This window comes from Podarcis liolepis (assembly GCF_965112155.1).
Source record: "Podarcis liolepis genome assembly, chromosome: 17".
NCBI lineage: Eukaryota > Metazoa > Chordata > Lepidosauria > Squamata > Lacertidae > Podarcis > Podarcis liolepis.
In genome coordinates, this window is record NC_139571.1 from 4,695,299 (window position 1) to 4,713,609 (window position 18,311).

General features: G+C 46.4%; 1 protein-coding gene across 5 annotated transcripts in view; it reads right to left on the reverse strand.

The window, feature by feature from the left end:
• Window positions 1-18,311, reverse strand: part of HUWE1 (HECT, UBA and WWE domain containing E3 ubiquitin protein ligase 1) — a 96,265-nt gene that overhangs the window by 21,919 nt on the left and 56,035 nt on the right. For 3 of the 5 annotated variants that reach the window (XM_083482695.1, XM_083482692.1, XM_083482694.1), the window contains exons 30-59: window positions 17,301-17,517; window positions 17,004-17,126; window positions 16,411-16,645; window positions 15,722-15,952; window positions 15,467-15,589; window positions 15,091-15,186; window positions 14,527-14,796; window positions 13,083-13,235; window positions 11,956-12,083; window positions 11,498-11,579; window positions 11,056-11,232; window positions 10,801-10,960; window positions 10,352-10,710; window positions 9,940-10,135; window positions 8,887-9,054; window positions 8,391-8,533; window positions 7,955-8,021; window positions 7,419-7,633; window positions 6,996-7,207; window positions 6,140-6,322; window positions 5,644-5,816; window positions 5,279-5,427; window positions 4,775-4,850; window positions 4,164-4,262; window positions 3,731-3,864; window positions 3,201-3,372; window positions 2,523-2,751; window positions 2,142-2,320; window positions 1,542-1,631; window positions 1,301-1,452 (exon numbers count right to left, since the gene is read on the reverse strand). In XM_083482695.1, coding sequence (XP_083338821.1) covers window positions 1,301-1,452; window positions 1,542-1,631; window positions 2,142-2,320; window positions 2,523-2,751; window positions 3,201-3,372; window positions 3,731-3,864; window positions 4,164-4,262; window positions 4,775-4,850; window positions 5,279-5,427; window positions 5,644-5,816; window positions 6,140-6,322; window positions 6,996-7,207; window positions 7,419-7,633; window positions 7,955-8,021; window positions 8,391-8,533; window positions 8,887-9,054; window positions 9,940-10,135; window positions 10,352-10,710; window positions 10,801-10,960; window positions 11,056-11,232; window positions 11,498-11,579; window positions 11,956-12,083; window positions 13,083-13,235; window positions 14,527-14,796; window positions 15,091-15,186; window positions 15,467-15,589; window positions 15,722-15,952; window positions 16,411-16,645; window positions 17,004-17,126; window positions 17,301-17,517 — 4,991 coding nt within the window. Of the gene's footprint in view, window positions 1-1,300; window positions 1,453-1,541; window positions 1,632-2,141; window positions 2,321-2,522; window positions 2,752-3,200; window positions 3,373-3,730; window positions 3,865-4,163; window positions 4,263-4,774; window positions 4,851-5,278; window positions 5,428-5,643; window positions 5,817-6,139; window positions 6,323-6,995; window positions 7,208-7,418; window positions 7,634-7,954; window positions 8,022-8,390; window positions 8,537-8,886; window positions 9,055-9,939; window positions 10,136-10,351; window positions 10,711-10,800; window positions 10,961-11,055; window positions 11,233-11,497; window positions 11,580-11,955; window positions 12,084-13,082; window positions 13,236-14,526; window positions 14,797-15,090; window positions 15,187-15,466; window positions 15,590-15,721; window positions 15,953-16,410; window positions 16,646-17,003; window positions 17,127-17,300; window positions 17,518-18,311 lie in introns of all 5 variants that reach the window. The other 2 variants (XM_083482693.1, XM_083482691.1) reach the window with 1 other exon arrangement.

Genomic DNA, 18,311 nt, shown 5'->3' on the forward strand with positions numbered 1-18,311 from the left:
ATAAAAGAATGACCACTTTCTCTTCTGCAAATGTTTGGAACAATGGCTAAAGATATCAATCCAATAGAATTACATCAATGAGTAAACTTCCTGACAATGTCCTCATAGCATTCATTTGACAGGCAGAGATATGAAGAAATACATTAAAGTGTGTCCATCCCTGTCTCTGCTAACTATTATGACTGTTACCATATTCCACTTACTGCCGGTGTCTCTATTCTTGATAACACCGTTTCTTTTGTTCCTGTAACAGGGTGTGGGTGGGGTGTTTTTTTAAAAAAAAGAACAGGTGTAAGACCTGGCTCTAGGAAGGGAATGTGGTGACTTTCCTTCTTACAAAGGGCTACAGTGGATGTTCGGGTTGCAAACGTGATCCGTGCAGGAGGCACGTTTGCAACCCGCAGCGTTCGCAACCTGCAGCGCCACATGGGTTGCGATTTAGCACTTCTGCACATGCGTCGAAACCCGGAAGTAACCTGTTCTGGTACTTCCGGGTTTGGCGCGGTGTACAACCCGAAAATGCGCAACCTGAATCGTCTGTAACCTGAGGTATGACTGTACTAAGAAAGATCGGTTCTCAGTCTAGTGTCTGAGTTTCTGCTTGCCTTCCTGATAGGAAAGAAAGGAACAGAGGTTTATTCTCTGATTTCATCTCTGTCTGCCATGTGCAAAAGAGCACACAGAAATGTGGAATTATATACTGAAATGACAGCAGGGGTTTCTATTTTGTGTTTCCCCTTATATACCTAAGTGAATGAACACCCCCAACTTTATTTTAAGGTGGCCCACTTGCCATAATTTAAAGTTTACCAAAAAACAGTTCACGTCTTTGCTCTGGAGCAAAACAGATTTGCTGTCTTATCAAGCTACCAAGACCTAAACATGTCTGCTGGCATTTTCATTCCAAATTATAGGTACTCTGTGTCTCATTTACAACCCAGTTGCATATATTCAAGGTGATATTCAACTGATTCGCCTTACTAGTGCAAGCATTATCACGTTCCCTGCTTGCAGCCCATGCCCTCCCTGAAACTTCTCTGGAGGATTTGGGGAAACACCTCTAGAACAGATTTAGGGATGCACAGGAGGAGAGTGTTCCATTGTGCAAGCAGAAAGCCTTGTGCTAATTTAACAGTTGCCTTAGTGCTACAATGAATACAACTCTTAGTCCTGTCCCCACACCCCAGTCACAATGCAGCTTCCATAATGAAAACCATACCAGATGAAATCAGCCCTGCTGAAAGTTTGCATTCAACAAGCTTTTAAAAAAGGTCACAGATGTTCAAGTTGGGCTTCTAACCTGGGCATTTTGCTCTTTGTCTTCTGTCTCCTTGGCCTTGTCTGCAACTTTGGCCTCCTCCTCAGCCAGCTGTTTTCGCCTCTTCTCTCTACGCTCCTCTAGTTCCTCATCTCTCAATGCCTCCAGGTGGTTAATAATGGGAACTTTGACCACTGAATGGAGAAAAAGCACCAGATTAAACAGAGCCAAACAGAGAAGGGCCTGCATTGGCTGAAGCAAGGAAAGTTACTTGTTAGCTCACCTGACACACAGTCATGCATGCTCTCTGCATCTAGTACTTTGCATTCTTCTGTCCAGCGTGTCAGGGCAGTAGGGATGCTTGACAAGGTTCCTATAGAAAGAAAAGTGGAGGATATATTACTGATAAGCCAATCCATACAACAGCTCACCAACACCCTCAAGACCCACAGTTGTGCCGTTGGCCAGCCATTCTGCATTTCTCCACATCTGCCTGACAGCTGAAAATGTGAACTGACTCCATTGATAAAGATGTTTGAATTGATGCACAATGGTATAAAAATGTTGTAGGCACCTGGCTGCTAATTCACAAAAAGTTCTTTTGCAGTCTCCTAAGCATCCCTCAAATTTTTCCACTTAATTTTTTTAAAAATGAAAAATTGAAATTTCAAAAAATGTCACTGACCAACCACTCCCCAAAAGTCCTGCTTTGGCCTTGAGAACTTTAGTTCTCACTGCACCCATATTTACACTTTGGCTCCCTGATGGCTGACAATAGGGTCGATGTGGCCCAAAAAGGCCCAGCCATTCCCACTGTAGAATTTCAATCTATTGATCCTTTTGATTTTACCTACAAATCTAGTAAATAGTCTTAAGGACTTGCCTGCCTGGCTGGTGGCTGTGCTCTGGTCATGGAAGAAGTCATCCAGCAACTCATCATCTGAGCGAGCGATTATGTGCACGTCGTCGTTGCCTACTAGAAGGCGAGCTCGACCTCTGCTTTGTAGTGGGAGGCTACTGCTTAGTTGAAGAATATCTGCAGCTGCTGAAGGGCCCAACAACCTAAGGAAGACATAAAAGGAACACTTGTTTTCCTACACAGAGATGTAGTGAGTTCTAAAAGAGTCCCTCAGTTCTCAGAACAAGATTATGGGGAACACTGGGGCAAACCAAACTGGGTTGGGATGTTGCCAGAACAATTCACTGTTCTGTATTCTACAGCTTTTGGCAAAATGTGATACTCCTCCACTCCCTCAAGTCTCACCTCTGCAGGATCAGAGGTGGGTTGGGCTGGCGGGTGCCAGGGTAATGAACATGGATGGTATGGCCAGTGTTTGCTGTCAGCTGCCGAAGGGTCCTCTGGCTGCGGCCAATGCCTTGCGCCAATCGCGTCGTGGAGGAGCCACTACCCAAAGTCAAGGAGCTATGGTCTGCATGCCGTACCATGAGTGGATGAGTGGCAGGAATATTGCCAGGTGATGGAGGAATATCCGCTGGGAATAGAAATAGGCAAAGTTAGCAAGCCAAGATGGAGCTTTGAAGACATACAAATATAATTTCCCTGGAGACAAGAACTAGCCTGAAATAGGGTCAACAAAGCCATAATTACAAAGCCTCCCAAATTTCAGAGCAACATTTTGGAGCTAGAAAACAGATCATGTGCTAGAACACAGCACTGATCATGGATAAGGCAGGAAAAGGAACTGAGATGAAGCTGAATGTGGCCAAAGCCTGGTTGCCTGATCCTGCCTGTTCTGGGCAGTGGGAGGAGACAACCCATTATGTGGATGCTTCTGTCCCACTGGACAGAGAATGCTACTCCATTTCAAATAAAACCCCAGCTCCCTAGTCCATAGGATGTGGGGGAAAGCTTAGCATCCTGGCTCCCAGCCCCCCCAGAATCAGCCATGTCCTGTGGCTTTCCAGTTTTTAGAGTTCTTACTGGCGCTGGAGAACATGTTGTCAAACTCAATGATGAGGTCATCTTCACGGTCAAAGCGCTCAAAACGCACCAGTGGGGAGGCATTCATATCAGGGTAGTCTTCATCTAACTCCATCTCGGAGCCATCATCGTCATCTTCCTCCTCTTCGCCTTCCTCACCTTCTTCATCATCCTGGAGGGAAAGTTATCACCAAACACAAGGCTAAGCAAATGCCGGCTAGAATATGGCATCCTGAAAACCAGTCTTCATACCTCCTCACTCCAACTTTAGTCACTCTCTTTACCTGGAACCACAAACTGAGGCAAGGAAATTTTTGGCTCTCACACTATAAATTACTCTAGATCTAAAACCCAAACATCATGGTGACTAGCTCCCATTAGCTCCCCAATAAAAACCTATTACATGCTGTCCTCAATTGTGACCACCCCTTCCCCATTATTTTTGACATCTGTCCCACAGCCTCCTATGTTAAGATCATAAAGCACCCACTGGAAAGACTTCTGCACTGCCTTTCCTTCAATGCCCTTACCTGGTCATCTTCATCCTCCTCCTCCTCTTCTTCCTCTTCATCCTGACTATCATCTTCATCCTCATTGCTGCCACTGCTGTCTTCCTCCTGTGTGTGCTCCTCTTCATCTTCAGGATCCAGAATATTCATAGAATCTAGAGAAGATTAGAGAGTGTAGCTATGGTGAGTTGGCCCCTGCAGTTTAAGCGAAGATTCTTCCAGTTACCTTTCTGGCAAGTTCTATCTTCAAACTCCTTTTGCCAGACAGGCAAAACCTCACAAAGCCAGGTCTCAGAACCCCCCCCCCCCCGCTTCTCTTATGAGAGCGCAAGCCTATAACAACCCTTCTGCATCATGCTAGTTCACCCTTCTCTTGCACTTACCCTCCCCCTCCCCCTCCAGGGACTATAGGCACTTCTACTGACTCCATGTAACATCGTAGGCAATGCCTCACCTTCCCTGTTGGCCTGTAATGTGGAAGCCTGGCTGAGATTGGAAGGTGCCTCATCCATCAACACATCCTCCTGAGACTCATCCTCTCCACTTCGGCCCACTGAAGGACATAAAGGAAGTGTATAGGGCTTAGCAAAGTTATGAGCAAACAACCCTCTCCCTTTAGAGGACCTTCTGGGCAGTCCCTAAACTTGATGGCCATTTATCTTTGAGTGCCCGTTATGGTCCTGATGTGATGCTGCTTTCCATATACAGATGGCGATTTTCTTGGCAGTTATAAAGCTACCATGACAAGCCTCTTGCCTCTCAGAAGTCACCCCACCCACCAAGAATTGTATAGGAATAGATTATGTCTATAATGGGCGAAAAAGCAACACGGACATATGTCTGATATAGCACCCATGCTGTGTGATAAAGAAGAGCTGCAGGGAGGAGGAAGAGAGAAGAACAGTAGATGATCTCTACCTGGAGTGGTCTTATGAGGTAGGATTCTCTACAGCAAAGCAAAAAATGCATTTGGTTCCCTCAGAGGCCACACAGAGGAGGAAAGGCAGAGAGTCCAGAGATCCTGAAGGAAAGTTCTGAGGCAAAGTGTTGGGGCTTTGTACTCACCTATTATTGTACTATTCCCTGAGCCACCATCCTGCTCTAAAAGCTCATCGATCAGGTCCTCTAGCTCATTTTCCACCTAGAAGATGGTAAAGACAAACACACTGGTGATCTCCAGTTCTTTACAATCAAGTCTCAAAACCGTAAAACAAGCTGCATCACCCTGACTTCTGAAACAAGTCTGATTTGTGCTCTACCCAAGTCACATGCTATATACGACAGGCACCCCAGCCTCAGGTATCACAATCTAAATTAAGCAAGCAAAGGGTCATTTCAGTTTGTGCAGCTATCCAGATTGTACTCATTAATCTCAGAGCAAAGCTGTGATCAACAAGTCTTCATTTACACACTCCTCTGCATATAGCCCTAAATAAATTGCAACTTTAAGCAACACAAGCAGGAATGGAAGCGATCCCAGCTATATGTCACCAACACCCCATGCCTTAAAACCTGTGGCCACCTCCTGCATGCAATACAGGCAGGGTCCCTGCAAGCCACCATCAATACCTGCATCTCCTGCGTGCTCAGCACCTCAGGCTGTCCAGCAATCACCACGGCATCGCTCTCCGTTTCACCATCCATGATGTCACCATCTGTCACTTCTGCTTGGGCCACATCATGGTCCTCCTCCGGGGCCTCTGCTTCCCCGCTCTCCCCTGTAAGTCAAGGTCTCAATATTACCTTCTCAAGTCATCCTTGAATTAGCTTAAGTGGCAGGCAGACTAATGGAGACTCATAATGGAAGTCAGAAAAATTCCAGGCCAAGGAAAGGAGGGGATGGCAGGTTTGGATCTCATCGTGGAACAGGTTGATGAAAAATCAGAGAGAAGAGGTACGTGACCCATAAACAATGGATGCTGAGGATGGCATACCTGCATCTTGTTGGCCACTGTTGGCATCTTGTGCTGCTCCCTGAGCATCCTGCTCCGCCTTGCTCTTGCTCGAGGCACTTTTGCTACCGAAGAGACTACTGGGCTGATTGACAATTCGTGATAACGTTTCCAAGGGTTTCAGGGCTGCATTTACTGTGTTGGCCATGTTGGGACTTGGAGGAAAAACACATGCCAATATGAGTTTCCAGACTGTGAACAAAGGTCTTAATAGCAAAGCTAACCTTAGCTGGGGTAGAACGAAGAGAAACCTCTAGTGGGAAGATGTCATGATTCTGCCTGCTCTCTCAATATGCCAATTCAATTATGTTCTAGAGATAGGGGAAAAAAACTTTCTAAGGCCAAATCTTAATGGAAGGGGTTGTATCTGTCTTCTACATTTGGTCTTGTACTTGTCCCCTACACCAACTGTTCAACAACATCCCTGATCATGAAGGAGGCTCCGTTCCGTCTCCTTGCGGTTAAATAAGCCACTTACCTGGACAGATCAAGGCTGTGAGGCACCCTGGCCAGGTCATTGACCAACCCCTTCTTGAGGAAGAGGCGGATGATGTTGTTCATGCCATTATGCTGGGTCTTTGCTGTGGCATTGCTGTAGAAGCTAGAGGTGGATGGGCATGATTCCATAATGGTGCTGATGATGCACATGACAGCTTGCAGCCTAGAGAGTGTCAAAGTGGAAAGTGACATTTCTTTACTTCCAGAACAGTGTCATGGTTAGCAAATCCTGCAATAACCTGCCCTAATCCCTGTAACAGGAAAGATCTATTTTCCTGCAGCAAGTATTCTAATTTAATAAAGTGACAAAGAACCTGTGACCCTCCAGATATTCTACAGCTCCCATCCTCCCTGCCATTAGCCATGCTGGCTGGGACCAGTGGGAGCTAGTGTCCGACAACTTTTGGCGGGCCAGAAGTTCCCCATTCCTGATTTACAAAATATTGTACCTGAAAATTTATACAGTCGTACCTTGGCTCCTGAATGCCTTGGTAATTGGACATTTTGGCTCCCAAACGCCACAAACCCGGAAGTGAGTGTTCCGGTTTGCTAACATTCTTTGGAACCCGAACGTCCAACGTGGCTTCCGATTGGCTGCAGGAGGTTCCTGCAGTCAATCAGAAGCCATGCTATGGTTTCTGAACATTTTGGAAGTTGAATGGACTTCCAGAATGGTTTCTGTTCAACTTCCAAGGTACGACGGTACTACTAAAAAGAAACATGATTTAGTCAAGACCTTTGCTGGGGTGCAAAGCTACAGGAACCTATTGCAGGAGAGTTGTCATACAACATCCTCTTCTCAAGTGCTAATCAATCCTCAACACCTTCCAGCTCACCTGGCATGCTTTTCAGTACTCTCTGTCATGGCCAGTGCCCGACCCAGGGCTGCCTTCACCTCATTCACCAGGGCCACCTGGGCATCTGTGCCACTACCTGCGGCAGCCAAGCTGGCTAGGAAGAGGCGCGCCAAGGCTGGTGTATCTTTGTCTTCTGCATTCTGGGTGTGAGGGAGCAAATGGTCCAGCACAAAGGCCAACACACTACAGTCCTGGAAAGACAAAATGAAAGATAGTAGCGAGAGCAGGCCAGGATGGCCTAGTCATCTTCTTTCATCAGCAGCTCCTCCTCCCAAGAAGTCTACCCAAATTCACTCCTCTTCTCTGGAACCTAGCAGTGCTGGCCTCAAGTCTTATTTTGCATTTACCCCACTCCTAATCCACAGTTCCTTAGGTTTGTTTCGTTCTTCCAGGGCTTCTCACCTCCTTTATCAGCTCAGACTGGCCCACAGTATAGTTGTAGTTGGCAATTAAGGTGGCAATGCCAACATATGAGCGCACAAGCTCTGCCAGCAGCCTCAAGATGGTGGATGTAGGCATAAGTGGCTTGCTTCCCTTAGCCTTCTGCTTGTTCTCCTCTGCTGCTTTATCACCCTCCTTATCCTTCTTGTTTTCTCTTGATTCTTCAGGAGTGGAGGCTGTAGGACACAAGGGAAAAGGAGAACCAGTGAAAGAACTGGTCCCTGCCTCCCTCCCCACAAAGTTTCAGGAGAGATATGGTTCCAGTATGGCAGATGGGGCTTGATCTCACTTTCAGGAAAAAGACTGAGGGGCCCCATCTTTACAACTAAGAGAAATGAGACTGGCGTCCCATCACTTGAAGTGACTGAGCAGGGGAATGTCATTTTGGGTCTGTTTTAATCAGGGACTAGTATTTCCAATCGCAGGGTAGCTTGAAGGGAGATCCCCGGAGAGGCATTAAGGCACTGTTGTGTCTAATCAACAAAAATGAGACTTACCATCTCCTTGGGGAGTTCCAGACTGGGGAGTCTCAGCAGCTGCACTATCAGCAGCAAAAACCTGAGCCTAGAGAAGAAGAACAAAGGCAATGAACAAAATGGTGCCGAATGGCCTAAAATCCACCAACAGAGTTCCACACATGACAAGGCACTACAGTTTTCACTGCCATCTGCTACTTTGGAGCAACAGAGAGGTGGAATACACAGAGGTTTCCAACCGTGAGAAATCAGAGGAGCAGTCAACATCTAAACAATGCTTCAGAAACAGTCCACAACCCCCAACAACTGAAAACCTCAAAAAGCAAAAAGGAAATAAAAGAGCCAAAAATGAGATGCTATGGGATTTATGATACTGCTGCAGAAAAAATGGCTCAATGATTTTGACAGCTGACAGATGTTACTGTGGAGTTTGGGTTTTTGCTTCTGGCAGACTCACATTGATGCCAAAGCCGGTCTGAGAGTCAAAGTCACTGCCCTGACGGGTTAGAGAGCGGTACTGCTGGTACATATCATCTCCAATTTCTTGCAGGATCTGGCTCATCTCCTGGTTAGTACTGCTTGCCTTGGGTTCAGACTTGTCTGCTGGAGAGGGGAAATGAAACCATGACCACCATAGACAATGTCTCTTCAGAGAACAGGTATACATATATACATGACAAATTCAAAGTGTTTATTTCAAGAAGCTGGTGTGGTGTTTATCTTACACCCAATTCCATGATCTGAAGACTTGCTGAAAGAAAAGCACTCCGTTATTACTAGTCTTTTGGGGATGGGAAGTGAAGTGGTTAATACTGGGTTCCAGCTTTAATAAAAAGGACTGATCAGAAGGGAGCTTCTGTTCAGGCAACATGAAGTCCTCCTCAACGGAACGAGGCCCTTGGTTCCCCCATGCACGGAAATTCCCACCCATCCTGTCCCATCCTGTCATGTACCTTCATCAGGGGCATGGTAGGCAGCCAGAGCATTCAGCATGTCATAGATCACCTCCTTGATAGTGTCAGGTATGACAGGCAGCGGTGAGGGCTTTACTGGAGTGGTTTTTACCAGCTGCACAGCGTTGGGGCCCTTGATCCGCAGGTTCTCGAATTCGTCATCAGAGGCTTGGGGAGCAAAAGGAGAAATAATAAAAAAAACTAGAGCAGCCAACACTGGTAAAGGAACCTGGGACTTAAGGAGGGAAGGGGCTTAGTTCTTTGCGATTTTTCCAGCTGCTTTTTATTTTGGCACAAGATTACTATGGGATTCATACTTCTCTTCTATAGAATCATAGAGCTGGAAGAGACCACAAGGGTCGAGTCCAACCCCCTGCCAAGCAGGAAACACCATCAGAGCACTCCTGCCATATGGTTGTCAAGCCTCTGCTTAAAGACCTCCAAAAAAGGAGAATCCACCACACTCCTGGGCAGCAAATTCCACTGTTGAACAACTCTTACTGTCAGGAAGTTCTTCCTAATGTTTAGGTGGAATCTTCTTTCTTGTAGTTTGGATCCATTGCTCTGTGTCCGCTTCTCTGGAGCAGCAGAAAACAACCTTTCTCCCTCCTCTATGTGACATCCTTTTATATATTTGAACATGGCTATCATATCACCCCTTAACCTCCTCTTCTCCAGGCTAAACATGCCCAGCTCCCTTAGCCGTTCCTCATAAGGCATCGTTTCCAGGCCTTTGACCATTTTGGTTGCCCTCCTCTGGACATGTTCCAGTTTGTCAGTGTCCTTCTTGAACTGTGGTGCCCAGAACTGGACACAGTACTCCAGGTGAGGTCTGACCAGAGCAGAATACAGTGGCACTATTACTTCCCTTGATCTAGATGCTATACTCCTACTGATGAGGCCCAGAATTGCATTGGCTTTTTTAGCTGCCGCTAAAAATCCCTGACCCAGACCTCCTTCTACCTCAAATTATGAAGAAGTTCCATGTGCAAATGGGCACACAGCATTAGCACGGACACTGTAGGAAAGCCAGCAGGGTTCTGAATTACTTACCAGTTCCAGAGCCACGGGGAGCAGGCAGGGCAATGCGAATGCAGCCATTGGCCACCTCAGTGAAGATCTCTGGGTTGCGGCAAGCAGCTGGGCCCAGCACTCGCAAAATGTAGTTGATCTCCCGAGAGCCCAAACTGCCTGACACGACACCTGAAGTTGTGCTGCCTGCTCCACTGGTGGCTGCTGAGCGCACAACCTGAAACAGACAAAAAGAAAAATGTGCGTTCATACTGGCAATTGAAAAAAGCCAGTTCTACTGGACAAGTCAATGGGGATTTCAGGAAGCCTGAGCAATTACTGAAGCAGCAACACTTTCCATATGCTGTCTGAGCTGAGTCAAGTCTCCTCTTTAGTGTGTAAGCTTCTAAGACTCTACCTTCTCTATGGTGAAGTCAGCAGAAGCAAGCCATACCTTCTCCATGGTGTGATGGAGTGTGCAGGGATCCTCGATTATGTGTCGGAAAAGAAGGGTGACAAGAGGCGTGAAGCCGTTGAAGCCAGAGCTCTGCGTGAGACCCAGGATCATGCGTGTGCTCTTGAGCTCTGCAAACATCATGGCGTATTTGTGGTGGCGGGTGAGGCGCAGACAGAGGCGCAACGTGGCGTGTAGTGTGTCTGGTTCCACAGGAACACCCAACATGCTGACACAGGCACGGATCAACACGGTAACCATTTCCTCTGTCAGGCCCTGGATGAGGATCTCTGATGGTTTGGCCTCTTCTGAAGGTGCTTCCTTCTCCAGGGTGAGACTCTCAGTAGAAGCAGGGCTATCTGATAAGGGAAGATAAAATAGGTCTGAGGTTACAAGTTCCAGTCTCCTACTTTATAGGTAACTCAGTGATGAGACTACATATTCAGTACCATTTGCTTTCTCCTCCTTTGGCTTGCTTTCGACCTCCTTGCCTTCCTCCAAGGTTCTCTCCAGCTCTTGTCCATTGCCCTCTTTCATACTCTTACTGAGCCGGGGCACCCTGAGCAAAGTCAACATTACTGGACGCCTGTTCCCAGTTTCTTCATTCACCTGATTAAGGAAACAAGAGGGAGGTTAAGACTACCATACCCCATGTGCCCAACGACCTCAGAGAACACCCATGACAACATTCCCAACGCCTATACCTGCACCATTGTAGTGAATTGCACAGTATAGCGCCGACGGCCAGCAGTGAAACGAACACTGGTCTCTCCTGCTTTCCACGCTGTGTCGATGGTGCTGTTGTTGCTTGCACTATAGCTACACCAACGGCCTGAGCGATCATCAAACCAGCGCCAGTTGTTGCCATTGGCTTGGAGGTACTGGAGAGAAAGAATACAGATTCTTAGCATTTGCAGACCTACACTGCAGTTCTCTCCATGTCTACTCAGAAGTGAGATCCATAAAGTTCAATGGAACTTGCTCCCAGTTCTAATAAAAGATTGCAGCCTGGTTGTATCAGGGTGTATTGCAAATGCCACAGCTTATTTGCCGTGCACACTCACAATTCCACAGTAGCCAGGATCCTTTCTCCCAGTCCCCTTCGTAATAGCTTGCATTTCCCACACCACCGCCCTGAGCTCATACCTTGTTCATCTGGGCCCTCCTCTTGGAGGAGATAGCTGTCTTCTCATAGAAGTCAATCAGCAACAGCACTGGGGTGATCCACCTGTGGGAGGCAAGTTAATTACATCAGCTAAGGCATCCAACAAAATAGATTGCACGGGTTCCTAAGCCAAGATACTGCAGCCATTTTTGGGACTAAACCCTGTCAAGGAAACAGTAGCAAGACCTTTTGGCCACCAGGCAAGCTAGCTTAAAAAAACACATTGAACTCAAGGAGGGAGGCAAACCCAATTTCATTCCAGGTTAGTAACTGCATCCATTATGCATTAAACCATTATGTATTTCATTAGGTACAAATACAAAACTTGTAGCTTTTCCTCACAAGTAAGACCAGAAGCAAAACCCAAGTGCTGTATATCAAAGTGTGGGTAAGCCTTGGGGCTTTCTAGCTCCACCCTATATCCTGTTTTGTTGCTTACTTTGGTGTCTGCACTTCCTTTTGCTCCTTGGCAGCTTGCAGGCAGGGCTGCACCACTTCTAGCAGTTTGATCAGAACGTTGAGGATGCCGCTAGATTCTACAACACGAGCACATGGCAACTTAAGCTCCTGCAGGGAAACAAAGGTAAAGAGGTTGGCAACCATGCAGCAGATAGGACTAATCGGAGCACAAACTGACCATTACATTCAAAGTTCTAAGTGCTATCATCACTTTACAGCCAAGTGAAGGGAGAACGTGAGGCATTTTCTTTTCAAGTGCATGCTCTATTGTACAGGTCCTCAGAGTAGTTCACATCTAACAGCATACATCAACCTCTTTATCCAAAGTTTATTAAAGTGTTTTTTGACATACTGTAAGCCGCCCACAGTGGCTGGGGAACCCCAGCCAGATGGGTAGGGTGGTAATACTAATACTACAACTAATAATAATAATAATTGTTGATGATGATGAATGAATGAAAAGCACAACTGTCCTGTAAAAATTACCCCATCCCACACAACTGTATGCTGTAATACAGCATTCCTCAACCAGGTGCCCTCCAGATGTTAGCAACAGCTCCCATCAGTACCAGCAAGAATTTGTAAGGCATCAGGTTAGGGAAGGCTGGCCTAGTAGAATGCAATCTGTAGATGTGTTCACCAAAATTATTTGAAGTTGAGTATTTTGTGGTTGTATATATATTTCAGTGTCAAATATGAAATATGAATTTATTAATGTTAATGTTATATAACACATACAGACACTGCTTAATATATAGATGCTTAAGCAGTTACAATGGAAAACCCTAAATGACAAAGTATCATGAACTAAAGTGATCAGGTCCACTCTCTCTATCAAATAATTACATTCCTTATGCTCTATATCCTGGACTTTGGGAAGTGAAAACATCTAGTGATTAAAGCAAAAGAACAGCAAGAGAGGGCTATGAGATAAATGCTATATGTAAAGAGCAATCCAAATTCTATAGGAAAACATGATAACCATCACCTCAAAGGCTTGAAAGTCCAGTCCTGACCCTCCAACCCCACCCCAGGTAAAAGTTGAACAAAGACACGGGGTAACTGGTGGGGGGTGGGTACGTCTCCTTCCCCTTTCCTTGGACTCACCTCAAAAAGTAAAGTTAACAGCAGGATGCGTGTGGCCAGGTTGGAGGCCTGTGGCAGGGTAGCCATCTGGCTGATCCACTCCGAGACAGTCTTGGTGTCGCTAGTGGTGAGGGGCAGAGCTGCTTTTATGAGGACATCAGCGGCTTCCCACACCTGCCAAAGAAAGGGCATGTTATGAATGGAGTGGATTATCAGCAAGATAGCCTTTCTTGGACAGTAGTCTTAATCCATTACAGAACATCCAGAACACAACGGCACTAAGGTATTTGCTCAGAAGGCTATGATGCTAGGCCCCACAGGCATCTGGTGGCAACAGGAAGTTAACTTCTAAAATTAAGACCTAAGCATATCAAACACTGACCTCTATGAATTCTACCTGGAGACATGCTCTTGTTAATTTGTTATACCTTGGGTTCCACATTATCTCCCTGCTGCCCCCCAGCTACTTAAACAGAGTTTTCCCCACTGAGATAAATGCTTATATTTCAAAAGAGACGTATAGCATGTATATTCAGGTATCCCCCCGCTTACATGTGTTCAATTCACGTGTGACCGCACATATGCATGGCTCCAGAAACCTGGAAGTGGGGGGAGATACCTGATGACCCTCAGCAAAGCCCTGCTGCGCCTCTAGCTCGTGAGGAGACCCTCCCCGAAGGGGACATCTTTTGGACTCTGGGGATGAGCCAGAGATGCAACAGGGCTTTGCTGAGGCTCCCAGCTGACAGCTGACGTGTGGCAAAGCGGCTGCTGCTGCACCTTCCTGCGCATCAGGCAAAAAGCCCTGCTGTGCCTCCGGCTCACGCGAGCCAAAGTGGCAGCAGGTCTTCTTGACCAGCTCAGCTGATGCACAGGGAAGAAACTTCTTCCACACACATCAGCGGGACTTTGTTGAGCTGACAGGCAACTCCCCATTTTATGAGATTTCAGTGACACGTGCAGGGATTCGGAACGTAGCCGCTACATAATTGGGGAGTCGCCTGTACCGTTACACTGCGTTACCCATGTGTGTACACATCTACCTCAAAGCCTCTGTGGCCAACTGAGCTTCCTGCTTTGTACACAAAGAAGAAAACATGCAGTTTTCAATTGGGTTCTGGATTTTTCCTAATGTATCGTACATTAAGCAGTCCTTGGGAGTCCTGTCATCCAGCACACATTGTGAGGCCCAATTCAGATATCATTATCTTCTAGGATCTCAAATCCAAGCTCTAACTGAGCCCAATGCTTGCAGCCTGTCTGTCCCTGAAATTGTCCCTGAAAACCAGGTGAACTTAAGTACCTAAAGAAGCCTTTTCCTCTTCTAGAGCATCTTGGATAATCACCTAGGCTAACAGAGCACTGGGATAATGCAGTCTTGTTCAGGGCAAGAATAGCATAAAATGTATTGTTCACAACGCCTCCCAATGTAAAGAGATTGTGTGGTCTTGGTAGATACACTCACCTGATTCACCACTTGCTTGAGGATCATGTCTCTGTAGTCAGCCCCATTGCGCTTGATGGCGGTCATGATGAGGTCGCAGACACGGTACACCGTGTCTGGCAGCTCATCCAACAGGTGGAAGCAGCCAGGAAGCATGGTGTCTGTAAAGCTGTGCAGCTCTTCTTGCTCCAGAGGTTCGGCATCCTGGAACTTCTCTAGACACTTTGCCTCCTCCTCCTCTTGCTTCTCCCTGGCCTTGCGTTCTTCCTCCTCTTTTCGGCAGGCAGCTTCCTAGAGAGCAGAAGTGGCTGGTTATAAATATTGCTTTCACAGCACCACAGACTCACCTGCCTCCCTCCCTCAAGGATAAGGCACGGTTCCTCTGCTATCTGCAGCTGTCCCATTATTATCAAAGAAAATTGAGTCTGTGATATTTACATTGTCATGACCACAGGTTCTCACCACATTTCTGCAACCTTAGAATTCCAGGATGCATATGCCAGCCCACTCCCAACTTCTTTCCAAAAACCTCACCAGTATTCCTTCAACCCAGCACTTTATGGAATCCCCTTATGATGCCTTTACCTCTGGTGATTCAGCTCTTTGGTCCATGGGGATGTCTTGTCCCAGTGACATAGCAATGGCCCTCATCATTTGATCTTCTTCAGACATACTCAGATCCTGCCATACAACACAGAAATAACCCTGTGAGGTTACAGAACTCAATGCAAGGGAAACTAAACAGTTCTCCAAACAGTCTACAGGGCCTAAATTACAGAATTCAAGTAGGAAGAGACTACCCTTTGGGTACACTGCTTATCCTCCTGGCTAAGGCCACCACAACTACATTAAATTAGCTTGCAGTACACATTTTCCTTTAGAAGTATCAAGCTGGAGAGAGTGGCAGCCCAGGAATATGCCCTTCCCCTGCTACTTAGTCTTAGCTGCTAAGTGGCCTTACCCTAACAACACCACCCATAAGTGGAGGAGGATGGGTCAGCAGATACTCTGTAGCTTGTTCCATGGTGCTGGTATTCAGCAGGGCTTCCATGGCATGCTCCCGTGTAAAGCCCATATCCATCAACTGAAGAGAGAGAGACAGGTTTTTAAAAGATCAGAAATGCAGACTGAAGAGACTGTCGTGGAAGACACAGTTTGGATGGAGTATCTGTGGATGGGAGGGTGCTGTTTTGTGGAATAATAAGTTGCTTTCTACCTGCTGCAGCTGCTGTTGGTTGACCTGGGGCTCCCTTCGGGCACCACCTTCCTCTTGCCCTGCCTCCTCCTCACTGCGTGCTCCTTCTTTCTCCTTCCCAAGGCGCTCACGGATGACAGGCTCTCCACGCAGGATGTGGCACAGAATGGCCAACATGGACTCTGCCATGCGTCCTCCATATACCTTCAGTGGCTTGCGGTTCCATAAGTTCTTGATGCAAGTGAAGGCTGCCTGCACCACGGAGAAAGAATTAGCAAACTTAGTCCTACCTGGGTTACATTCCTTAGAGCAGAAGGTGGCAAAATATGTGTCCGTGTGGAGGGGAGGGGAATCATTCAAAAAGAAAAGAGCAAGAGATTTCTCAGTATGGTGCATTCCGCATTAAGTAGCAAATTCTGTGCTTGCGGGGAATTGTGCAACACAAAACCCTGGCTAGGGATATTAACAAAATTAAATGTTTATAATTTAGCATTTATATAGCATTTTGAACTCTCTATAAAGCGTTTGATGAACAGGTTTGTTGTAAGGACTACCGAAAGCACCACATAGGTCAGCTTTATTACACTATAACATTAGAATAAAATAAATGATTTGAGAGTCCTTGCCACAGTCAAGTCACATTGCACCAGATTCTGGTATAATGGTGCCTATAGACCTATAGTATAAGCTAGATAGGATAGGCTGCTCACCTTCTGTGTTACCACGAGGAAGCGCAGGGCACTGAACTGCAGGTAGTTCTGCCCACCTGGCAGCTTGGCAGGCAATGAATGGGGAGATTCCAGCACTGTGGTGGGATTCACCATTTTCTCCACCAGCATAAGCCAGGCATCCAGAAACTCTCCTGTGCCATCAGGTAGGTCTGGGTGTTCCAGGCCCTCAGCGACAGGAACTTTGCCACCCATGGAAAGGGCCCAGTTGAATGTTCTAAAAGAACAAGGGAATGAACACAAACAGTGTCACAACCTCTAAGCATTTGGACTTGAATGTTTTTCCTACAGGATTCCACAATGTTATGCACCCGCATTTGGGCCCCATTTATTGATCTTCCCACTGACTTGAAAGCTACTTTTCACATACTCCTTGTGCCACCTCCATCAGCCACACAATTAGTGTCATTAGCAATGTATGTTATATTAAGTAATTGAGCAAACAATGGATGACAGAGGCCTTAGTTTTTCAATCTCATTTTTTGACCACAGCACATAAAACTACAGAACCTTCAAACCCAATTTTCAGTGTCTCCTACACTAGAAAATGTGGCGTGCAGTAGATAGATGCTTACTCAAAGAGTGCGTTGTGGCCCCCTGAGCACAAAAATTTCTGCAGCATTAGGTGGTAGGGATACTTCCGCTCATCAAACAACATTGGCGAGGTGAAACCCACAGAACAGATGAAAAAAGTCAACCTAGAAATAAAACAGATTTAGATAGTTAGGCTGATCATTCTGCAAGATTAAACACTGTATTCTTTGAGTCCCAGCACCTCAGGAAGAGTATTTACAAGCATCCAAGTCTAAAATTTCCTTTCTTCCTGCAAACACTGTGGAACTTGAGATCAATTTATAGTAGACAGGACTCACCGGAAGCGGGGGGTGGGCGTGTATGGTGGGGGCTGCCAGGAAAGCCCCTTTGTGAGTAGTTTGGTTAGTGCTGATGCTGTCGAGCGAGCAGCCGGTGTGGGAGCAGTAGTGGTGCTAGCAGCATGGTGGCTCCGGCGTTGTCTTACTGGAGAACCCACACACAGCTTGACCAGCAACCCAAACAGTTCAGCCAAGGCACGGCCTAACCTAGACGAAGCTGAGATACAGAGAGAGAATGAAGAAGTTATTTTCTTTACTTGCAGGAACTCTTGGTAGAGTAAACTGTGGCAAAATAAAGAAGCTTATGAGGACTTTCCACCTGGTGTTGGCATAATCTCTAATTTCCTGCTTTACTGAGAACCATAAACTTATAAAATCATAGAACTGGAGAGGTTCAACTAGTCCAACCTCCTACAATGCAGGCATCTCAGCTAGATCATAAATGAGACGAGTATCCAACCTTTGCTTAAAAACCTCAAAGGAAGAACAGTCCACCACCTCTCGTAGGAGTCTGTTCCACTGTTGAACAGCTCTTACTGTCAGAAAGTTCTTCCTGATGTTTAGTAGGAATCTCATTTATTGTAACTTGGAGCCTTTGGTTTAGGTCGCACCCTCCAGAGCAGGAGAAAACCAGCTTGCTCCATCTTTCATGTGACAGCCCTTTAGATACTTGAAGATAGCTATCATATCTTCTCTCAATCTCCTCTTTTCTAAGCTAAACATACGTAACTCCCTCAACCGTTCCTCATAAGGCTTGGTTTCCAGGCCCTTGATAATCTCTTGGTTGTCCTCCTCTGCACATGTTTCAACTTGTCAATATCCTTATTAAATTTTGATGCCCAGAACTGGACACATCATCCCAGGTGTGGTCTGACCAAGCCAGAATTGAGCAGGACTATTACTTCCCTTAATCATCTTGAATCCTGATTCTATCTTCTGAGGCACTAGCTACCCCTCCCAGTTTGGTGTCATCTGAAAATTGGATGAGCAGCCCCCCAATTCCTTCATCCA